The sequence below is a fragment of the Cydia strobilella genome, chromosome 12 (genome assembly GCF_947568885.1).
Source record: "Cydia strobilella chromosome 12, ilCydStro3.1, whole genome shotgun sequence".
Classification (NCBI taxonomy): domain Eukaryota; kingdom Metazoa; phylum Arthropoda; class Insecta; order Lepidoptera; family Tortricidae; genus Cydia; species Cydia strobilella.
In genome coordinates, this window is record NC_086052.1 from 11,395,835 (window position 1) to 11,407,254 (window position 11,420).

Consider the following 11,420-nt stretch of genomic DNA (forward strand, 5'->3'; position numbering starts at 1 on the left):
TAAGAATACAAAAAAAATATGCATATTTTATATTTTATTACTTACCTCTTCATCATTATAAGTATTATAACACGTTTATTTTTTAATGTTGAAAACCGTTCTTAATAAGTTGTATGAATGGAACGGAACGCCTGTCAAAGAAGATGCGTATTTTCTTACTGCAAGAATGTTTCAAGTTTCCAAAGGCAACATTCGATATTGCTTTTATAAATATACGATACACAAATAATCGTAAATAACGATATTTAGGTAATAATAGTACAATGTTTTAATATTTACAATTGTTTTTGTCTTATAGAACATGCATTTGAAAAAAAAAACTTTCATTGAAGTGGGTTCAATAATAATAACAAAATCTATTCTAGTCGAATAAAAGCTAGAAAACACCTCTTCATAATGTCAATGATGTCACAGAATGAATAATATAAAAGTTTCGAATTCCATTCCTTGCTTGCTTTTGTTGCTTTTCTTATTTTTTCGCAACTGTATTAAAAAACGTCGTTCGATACACGTGCGGAAATGTCATTCTTCACTCGTCCCGAGTCTTGCCACTCGCCTACGGCTCGTGGCAAGATATCTCGGTACTCGTGGGGTAATGACATACTTTCCGCACTAGTATCGAAATGTACTATTGTTTTCATGCGGCTACTGACCCAGTGTGTTGGCAACCTATACTATAAGTAATACTGGTGGCGTAGTAAGTAATACTGTAGTAGCGTAGGAATATATGTGGTAGGTATATATTATCAAAGTGGTTTCAAGATACACAATCCAAGTTCGGCATTACAGGATTCCGTAAGTTGCACTGCAACTTGCAACTCACGCTGTCGACTTTGCCTTCAATTTCATTGAATTATGTAACCCAGTGCTTTACGATAAGTTTAATAGGCTTTAATTGGACATGATCCAATGTGGCTTTTGAATTACTTGTTAATAAAGCATGTAGATATAAATATATGATTTACATTTGGTAGCTATTACGATCAAATTTCATCTGTAAGGAATTGGTTACGAACAATCTTAAAACAATTACAAACCTATAGTACTTATCATCATTACCACCTTTTTCTTTGAAACATTTTTTATGGATTGCTAAAAATGCATTATGTGCGGCTGAGTGCATCTTAATTGAACAAAAATCGAACATTATGGTAAATGGTTATTTCAAACATTTTTCATGACCTTTCAATAATACTGGACTGGACAGAATGTTAAAAAGTGGTTAAGACGGTCACAAATTACGTTTCCCATGAGACCAAAATTAAATCGCAAAACGACAGATTTACCTACTCTTTACATAGAAAATCTCGAGTGATCAAAGTGAGTAGCCGAAACGTATGGAGACGGAGGTTTTATTTCGTGATTTTTATATTTCACATATATGAAAAACCGGCCAAGTGCGAGTCGGACTCGCTCACGAAGGGTTCCGTACCATTTCGCAAAATATGGCAAAAAAGTCACGTTTGTTGTATGGGAGCCCCACTTAAATATTTATTTTATTATGTTTTTAGTATTTGTTGTTATAGCAGCAACAGAAACACATCATCTGTGAAAATTTCAACTGTCTAGCTATCACGGTTCATGAGATACAGCCTGGTGACAGACGGACAGACAGACAGTGGTCTTAGTAATAGAGTCCCGTTTTTACCCTTTGGGTACGGAACCCTAAAAATCATCCTTTGTCCGATCAAAACATAACTGGACTTATATTGACCGGGATATTATAGCCCGTGATTACCTTTTGTATTATTCATGATATAAGTCTAGTGAAACTAACCGTGAATCATTCAAAACTCTAAAACATAACTGCTTTTCTTCGTTATTGATATTTAGATCGGAAAACACAATGAAATGGACGGACATTTTATATCTCATCCAATAATGCGTAACGCCGGTTTACGACCCTTCCAAATCGAAGTTAAACCGAGTTTGTAAACGTCATTGCTCGGGACATTACTTTTTCGTGTGTTTTATCGTGATCCAATAATCATAAAAGGGTCAGAATAACGATTACTAAGTCCTTTGGCTGATGTTACATTTATCCAGATAACTATAAGTAGTGTACGCAAATCCTATACAGTAAGTTAAAATTTATACAAATACCAAAACAGTATAAAAGCCAACCGAGAGAGGCGATCATGCAGAGGAAGGAGGAAATGTAAAGTTCCAATCTAACCCGATGCAGTACGTTTTTGTTTTAATTTTTCCTTTATTTCACATGCTGGAATAGAGAAAAAGCCGGCCTAAACATATAAACTGCAATGATCGACATAAATTCTCAACCAACGGCGCTGAATTGAACTGAAGTGTTTATTTACATGATATCAAACAAACAAACGTATAATATAGCTGCAAGGGATGACCCCGTACATTGTGTGGTAACACTGGTTTGTCAAACGTTAGCGCTTTGACAACCTACATAGAATACATAGATAGATAGATAAATAGAATACTCTTTATTGGCACACCTCAGTAAAAATATACAAATAAAAAGAACAATTGATTAAATGTGCCAATTTCAACCAAAAGGGTACTTATTGTCGCTTGTCAGTAAGGCGCTATTTCCATATAGCTTCAATTAGAAATCAACGTTATCAACAAGCGACCTTTGACCTTTTGGATGAAAACGTCACAAATGTAGATGCAGACAACAGGCGGTGTTATCGCTAAGGAGCGATCTCTTCCAGACAACATTTGGGTAGCGGAAACAAAGAAGTTAATCGATGTTGGAGGTGTTGCAAACACGTTATGAAGCCTTGAAGCACAATTACAGTGAATAAACATACACATAAGAAATACAAATAGACATACACAAAATAAACCGGAATATAGCTAAATATGACAGCAGCATGTCAGCCACAAAGTAAAAATAACTATATATGTACTATACAACCACTAAGGGAGAGATAAATAATGTTATTTAAGTGATTTTTTTAAAACAGCAATAGATTGAGCGCATCTAATGCCTACCTACAGGTAAAGAGTTCCAGGTTGGACAGCTTGAAAGGTAAATGAAGTGTTGTAAAATTTTGAAGAAGAAGATGGGACGGAAAGATGTGTCGCTACGTCGGCCGTCCATAATAATAATATTTTATACTGCTTTGTGCGTCTTGTTATATTCCCTTGTCTTTGATATGTATACACAAAGAGCGCATATGTATATATGTAATTTAGATAGATATATAGATAAACCATTTATTAGTTTGCCACAATACACACATATTAAAAACAAAAGAAACAGAATAGATACAAAAAAATCGGCCAAGTGCGAGTCGGACTCGCCCACCGAAGATTACGTACGTTTTAGTGTTTGTTGTTACAGCGGCAACAGAAATACATCATCTGTGAAAATTTCAACTGTCTAGCAATAACCGTTCATGAGATACAGCCTGGTGACACACAGACGGACAGACGGGCAGCGGAGTCTTAGTAATAGGGTCCCGTTTTTACCCTTTGGGTACGGAACCCTAAAAAGCAACATTAAGATAAAAAACAAAACTTTAAAAAAATAAACCGTAGGTTTGCTGTGTGCGTTGCAGCAAAACAAAAGGGTTCTGGCTGAGTTATACACTCCGCTCTTTCGCGGTAATTCTGCTAGAACCCAGGTCACTGACAGTAGAAATGTAGTAATTATAATGTTATAATAGTAATGAATAATTGGCCTATTTCTAATAAAATTGCCATTATAATGTCTGAATAGAATAGATGTGTCGTAGGGATGTAATGGTGTGGTGAGTGTTGGTGCGTATGTGTAGTATTAACAAATACAGCAGTAGTGTAGTGATACTACCAGCGTACACAACTACTGTAGGGTAAGTTATTTCGGGCAACCCACACAGTGCATTGTTTTCAAATAACTTGTTATTTGCGACGAACTCGGTCTCGGGTAGTCGTTTGCGTAAGCCAAGTTTTCCTACTGATGAATCAATACTAGACCTACATTTCTGTATTCTGGATGGCAACAGTATTACTCCCGGAGTGGGTTAATTTAATACTTTAGGTAAACCTACGTATAAAAACGTTAAACTTCATAAAAAGCCAGCCAAGTGCGAGTCGGACTCGCGTTCCAAGGGTTCCGTACATTACACAATTTAAACAATGTATTTTTTATGTGAAACGTGAGTGAAATGTCTTTAAAAAACCCGTAGGGGTCGGATCAAAAACTAAGTAAAGCCTGACCAGTAATATATGATAATTGCCAAGAGGGCGCTGTTGTTGCGCATGTAGGTATAGGGTGACAGTAGTATAGTATGAAAAAAATAGATCCAGTGAAATTCCGCAACATGGCGCGTGATCATATATTCCTGGTCAGGCTTTAATTAAGTCCAACTCACGCTTGACTGCACATTTCTAATAGGTTTTCCTGTAATCTATAGGTAAACATCTATTTAGTGTATTATTTTCGAAATTTTAGACCCAGTAGTTTCGGAGATTTTTTGCCTATTTTCTTGAATAACTTCTAAGCTGTTTATCCTAATCCTAAAGTTATTTAAAAAATATATTTGAGATTCTCACAATAAGCTCTTTCATTTGATATATAACACGATATAGTTTGAAAAACAATTTTTATTTTATTTTCTTATTTAAAAGTGGGCCCTATGTTTAAAATTAATTTGTTTATTTTTCATGTCCGTCTTTGGGTCACAAACTTACATATGTGTACCAAATTTCAACTTAATTGGTCCAGTAGTTTCGGAGAAAATAGGCTGTGACAGACGGATAGACAGACAGACAGACAGACGTACGAGTGATCCTATAAGGGTTCCGTTTTTTCCTTTTGAGGTACGGAACCCTAAAAACAATTTTCATTATGCTGGCAGTATAATGTTTTAGTATTCTTTAATGGTTATCCACCCAGTCACTCACAGCAATTGGCAAATCAATATTTACTTCCGCGGGCCAAACCGCATCAGACCGCTGATCAGAGTTATCAGACTATTGAATCCCATTAAAGATCAAATAAAATTTGTTAGAAATGTGTTTATCTTGTTACTTATCCATTATTTAAAATAGGGAATTCCCTCCGTAGTAACCTTACTTAGGTTACTTTACTACTGAGCTAAAGGAAATGCTCCTTGAGTAAGGACACAAATAAAACAGTTTTTTGATGGCTAAAAACCAAAAGCGCCAACTAGTTAAGTAGGTACCATGCTCAAAGTATTATATTAAAAACTTGATGGGCGTGTGGCGACTACGTAATATTATAATCTGATCATATTATGCTCTACCGCTTCCTCCCATGTTCTGAACTACAGGAAAAACAAATTGGAACCCATCCTACTGACCTACCAAGTCTGATGACCTATTTTCCACTCAAAGTAAAACTCATATTTCATATTGCTCAATTCTATCTATACCTACCTACGTACAGTTGACGTAAACGATATGTTTACATTTTTGCACCTTATTCCAACGTAAGATGACGAAGAATGTGCACAAATACATTTGACATCCAATCTACCCATAATGTAACGGGATAGTTATTTAACATTTTTTAGTTCCACAATAGGCTTGTTTTCTACTTTCCTTGACTTTTTCCGGTAAAACATTTACAATGAAACGGTATGTAGGAAAACGGCTGTTTAGCAGCACATAGCTAATAATTCATTCAGTATGGTGAAACCAATTACAATTACATTTTGATTTCCATTTTCCAGTGAGACGCACCAGTACATGCATCAGTAAATGTACGGGCAAATGCGAGCGAAGAGCACGCGCGAATGACAACAAAATTATATCATTTAGATATCATTTTGAAATCAAAATGTAAGATTTAATGTTTAAAGCCTCCAAGAAGTGGAGGGGTAAATAAATAAGGAATTTGTGTGACGTAATAACTCATTGAATAAACTTATGAACCCTAATCACGGCATAAGTAGCTAGACTTAAAAACCTAACCTTTTTAGGATTCCGTACTAAAAAGGTACAAAAGGAACCCCTTATGGTGCGGCTCTGTCCGTCTGTCTGTCTGTCTGTCTGTTACATTGCTAAATATCTCAAGAACTACTGAAGCCATCGATTTGAAATTTGGAATAGTTATGAACAGCGCTAACCTTAACACATTGGAAGTGGAAGAAAACTTCAGCAGCTAGCTCATAGCCCTTAGGCTGAAGTTTTCTTGAGGAGTTTACAAGTTTTTAAAGGATCGGCAACGCTCATGTAACACCCCTGGAGTTGTGGGCGGTCCGTATGCTTGTTTGCCACCGACGTGGTATAAAATAAAACTAGGTGTCATGAGCCGAGATTTGAAATCTGGGTCGAAATGCGCCGCAGACACCTGAAAAACCAGTTTTATCAACACATTATGAATCATGAAACGAAGAACCGTTAGTTAGTCCGAGACGTAATAAAATATCTAATCGAAGAAGTCATTATTGTCATTAAACACTTAACAACAATTAACATTAACACTCAATCGTGGTGATGGAGATGCCTTTTATTTAGCTCGTTAAATGAAATAGGGTGATCTCACTAAGTAGTATCCATTCCATAGTTAGTTAGCTAGGTAAGGCCAAGAATAAACTTACAGCAATTTGAAAGAATATTTGGTAAGTACATTTTTTATTTATTCTTGAACATGAGTGAAAAGAAGAATAAAAAAAACCGGTCGTGCGAGTTCGTTTAACTCGCGCACCGAGGGTTCCGCACAAACTTTAAATTTTGTCATGCAAATAGAATCACGAAAGCTTTGACCAGAAGTATACTAAGCGTAATTGTGTACAGCGCCATCTATCGGCAAATTGGCTAACTAATTTGCCCGACCTGTATGTATGTTGGTTTTTCAAGGATACTTAGACTTGCCCTAGTTGCTAAGGCCAGGATTACACTTGTAAGTTTTACTTACGTAAGTAGGGACACAGCTATACTACAGAATGAGATATGAAAATCGATATCTCATTCTAGCAAACAGCTTTGTCCCTACTTACGTAAGTAAAACTTACAAGTGTAATCCTGGCCTAAGAGCAGGAAGAAATATAGCATAGATTGGACCTGGGTAGCCGACCCTTTCACCCCTCCTTTTTGGGGGGTATGCACGGTACGATATCGTGGCTACCGGGTCAAATCAGTTTTGTTTGATCTAAGGAACAATCGTGCCGAGCGGCATCGCCTGAGACAAAAGTGCATACTCAAGGCGCTTACTTACCCTACTATAGATATTAGGTACGAATTATCATTACGATGTCTGCCGGTTTACTAAATATTAGCTGACCCTTAGGTTGGAAGGTCAAATTGCAGTACCTGTCGTAAGACGTACCTAGTGCTTGGGATCGAAGTTTTAGTTTCGGCATAAAAATTTAATCATGTTTCGGCCGAAGTTTTGGTTTCGGCCAAAAACTGCCGTAGCTTTGGCCCGCGCCGAATCTGTATTTTTGGTAGTGTCCGATCGAAACTGAAAAAAAACGAACCTTCGAATTCGGCAAAAAAACTGGTTTGGCCGGATACTACTAGTGATGCCGACTGTGCCTTTTTAGGTATTAAGGCTTGGCCAAACACACGGCGTGACGCAGCGCCGCGCCCGCGCCGCGTGGACGCAAGGGGCCGGCGGGACGCAGTCTGTTTGACGTCGCTAACCTGTTAGCATGGGCGGCGGTCGCGCCGCGCGACCGCAGCGCTGCGTCTCGCCTTGTGTTTGGCCAAGCCTTTAGTGATCCTGCTTTTCTAAGGTTTGAGGATTCGAGGACTCAATAGCAGTAATGAATCACACACAGCTCACTGTCGCCATGCTAGCGTGTCCAATTGTATAGGAACGACATGCGATCGTAAATCTGTTGTTCTAATAAGAGCGTGTGCGAAACGGTGCGGCAGTTTGAACCGCATGCCCGAAGAATTACCCCCCACAGAAAAGAATTGTTTATAGAAAAGTAGGTTTAGGTTAGGTGAGAATTGAATCCCTCCACAGAAAAGAACTGTTTTTATAAAAGTAGGTTTAGGTTAGGTTAGAATTGCAACCCCCCACAGAAATAAACTACTTATTCCACCACGGTGCGACCGAATTTATCACATTGCCCAGCTAGAAGTAGGGAAGTATTCATACTGCCCAGTCCAAGTGATAAATTCAAGCTATCTCAAACCTTGATTTAATGGACCACGGGTATTACTAATATGGACCAACCAATGTAATAAATTTATCACTTTGCCCAACGCTCTTTGTCATTATTCATACTGACCGGTCATTATTAAATTATTTATACTGCCTAGTTAATCAAGTTGCCGGTAACATATATATTTATTCCATACGTGGCTATCAGATATAATTCCAGTAATGGGGTGCTTTCCTGCCCGTTGTCCTCATGGGTCTTAATAAGATTGGCTACACGAGCCACACATGTGAGCATGGCATGCACATGAACATCTTCAACAGCGGAGCTGGAGCAATTACTGGGACAGTATAATTATATTAGGTCTAATTTAGGGTTAATTGGTTTACTTGGGAACACCAAAACTAATGCAATTAGAACAAAATCATGGCTTGTAAAAATAGGCTATTTGAAACTAAATATCATAACAGAAGTGCTATCAAAGAGAGATTAAGTGTGTTTGTATTATCTTTGTGTACTAACCAAACAAGACCAGTGCTAAAACATTCATTGTTCTACCTAAAGGCACAGAATAAATAATAGTACTACACTACAGTACAGAAAGGACACTTCCTACAAAACCGAAGTTTGACAGCGATTCAGGGACGAATCATGCTGTCCCTTTCTAATGTATGGCACTATCCCTTTCGGCTATTTAGGGTTGTCATAATTAAAGTCATTATCTTATCTGTGGTTGTGCACGCAAAGGGACGTCAAGTTGTGCCAACCCTAATATGTAATTGCTCGGATTAATGCTGAGCCAAACGGAGCGGTGAATGCCCGAAAAGAGGAGTGTCGCCTCACTGCTATATGCAAACCCAGTCGCCGTGGCCGAAACCGGCCAGGACAGGGATGATGATGATGATGATATGCTAAAAGTTGGTATAAAGCCTACAGCCTTTTTTCAATTTTGTCAGTGGAAGCATAAATGGAAATGGGTTTATAAATGAATTAGTGTACTATAAAAATAATGTTTCGGCCAAAGGTTTGGTTTCGGACAAAAAACTGCCGATTTGCGAACCTTTTGGCCGCGCTGAAATTATATTTTCGGTAGTGTCCGGCCGAATTTCAGATTTCCGCAGGTTTTGGGATAAAAGTCGTGTCTTGACCGAAACTAGAGCAAAACCTAACCTTCGGTTTTGGTTTCGGTAAAGTAAGTAAGTAGAAAAAGGTCTAATTTAAAAAAGCTGAGAGTTAGTACTCTCCAATACTGAACAACCAAGGCTTTTTATGAGTGACCCTATTCAACAAATAATTATGATAGGTAATCTGATATGGCAATGAAAACAATCTTTATTTTCGTGAAATAAAACTATGAAAACGGATTATATCGCGTATATTGAATCGGGAGTCACCCGTTGACCACGAACGCTGTAAAGAGTTCGAAACGTCGGGATGTATTATAAATTCAATATACGCGATATAATCCGTTTTCATAGTTTTATTTCATGAGTAACTATCGCGGTAACCGAAGACAATATAATCTTTATTTTCATTAAAATAACATATTAGTAAATAAGTTTACACTTTCCATTTGTTTATAAACAACAATCTGAAAACAACTAACATTTATTAAGTTTCCATAATTTTCAAATTTAGTAGTGACTGCATATAAGTTTGTCAATAAATTCTGTTCCTTAGCTGTGCGCAGCAACTACTACTGCAAGACACCAAAACTGGTGTGGGCCGCATGTACTTGTAGCGACTGGACAAAATCGAGGAGTGAGCTGCGCCTGCTATAAAATGTGACGTTTTCAACCAAAAGCCAATTTTTGCCCAATCATACATGGAGAGCAATTTTGCAAGATTTGTAGGTATAAGTTCTCAGATCTCATGTTTTGGAAAATAAGATTCACTTATTGGTCTGAGCAGTGTATGTATAGTTGCCCATATACTTTTTTTTACCACCCAGGTACACCTCTAATATATTGAATAATTTAGTTTAAGACACAGATCACCAAACTTTCTGACCGCCACCACCAGGCCCTTGCTGTATTTTCTGGGGCTTGATTGTGTGAAATTTTATTCTTTGCATAGGCCAAATTGGCAAGCCGTAGTTTGTTGAACCTTTTGTTGAGACACGTATTTTAAACTGGTCTGTGTAAATGTTAGTTTTGAAAAAAAAATGAAAATGAAACACAGTTTGCTGAACCTATAATTTAATTCTGGTCTGGAATTAAATTAAATATATTTATTGGTTTAATTGGTTACGATATATAATTTAACTACTTCGTAATTACTATCTTTAAAAACCCGACTAAACTTTTTCACAAAAATGTACTATCATGACTTTTCATACTAATTTCTCACTAATTTTCAATGATTCATCACATCACTTTGCAGAAAAGTAATTTCTTGCCTTGCCAGTATGCAGTTGTATGAATCCTGATCGATAATAAAACACTAGATAAAGTTAGTAAACAACTATAGTTGCAATAATAACTATTTGGCTAATAAATATTGTTTATCAATTTTAGTCTACACAAATGTTCTACTTGTACAACTTTCTAATAAGATAATTAAATTTATTATGAAGCTTATTGGAATCTTATATTGTAGGAATTTTATACTATAGATTCAACAATTAAATATTGTTTATCAATTTTAGTCTACACAAATGTTCTACTTGTACAACTTTCTAATAAGATAATTAAATTTATTATGAAGCTTATTGGAATCTTATATTGTAGAAATTTTATACTATAGATTCAACAATGTGTCTTGTTCAAAATAGAGTTACAAACCAAACGTATTTTTTTGTAAACAATGACCCAGATGATAGACGTACACCTACAACATGTAAACATACACCCTTCCGCTTCACCCAGTCAAGGAAACAGAAACGAACTTTTACCTTGGGTCTGGTAAAACTATTTTTTTACTAGCTCGTGCTGCAGGAGTGCATTTCGACTTTTCCATAGCCATCAAGTAGCTGACGTCGGCCAGCACAGCTTCGAGGTCCGCCATTTTGAGAGTAGATTTATCGCCTTCACTAGAGAAAAACTAAACAACACTTCACAACACAAACACTGCCTGAATTACTCGCGTACCCAACGACAGTCATAACCTTCCACACATGACCACTGAACAGTCTTTCATTAAAACATTTGTTGATGAATGGTGACACATGCTGATCATTAACATTTTCGTTATTTATTCCACAAATCGACACATTAGCCAACACTGTCGTGTATATATCAAATGTTCTGTATTATTTGTGTTACGCATTCGCGGTTTTAAAGTCTATTCCTGACAGAAAACCACAATCCCGATCGCGACAATTAATAAATTCACCATCACCCGCCCGTCATCTCACAACTGACACGCACGATACCATCATTA

The 11,420-nt window shown here is 37.0% G+C and overlaps 1 protein-coding gene across 2 annotated transcripts in view; it reads right to left on the minus strand.

Annotated features, from left to right (window-relative positions):
- The window catches only part of LOC134746124 (G protein-coupled receptor kinase 1), a 61,966-nt gene extending 50,546 nt beyond the window's left edge, over positions 1-11,420 (minus strand). For both annotated transcript variants that reach the window (XM_063680401.1, XM_063680400.1), the window contains exon 1: positions 10,933-11,420. In XM_063680401.1, coding sequence (XP_063536471.1) covers positions 10,933-11,045 — 113 coding nt within the window. In that variant the 5' untranslated portion in view covers positions 11,046-11,420. The remainder of the gene's footprint in view (positions 1-10,932) is intronic.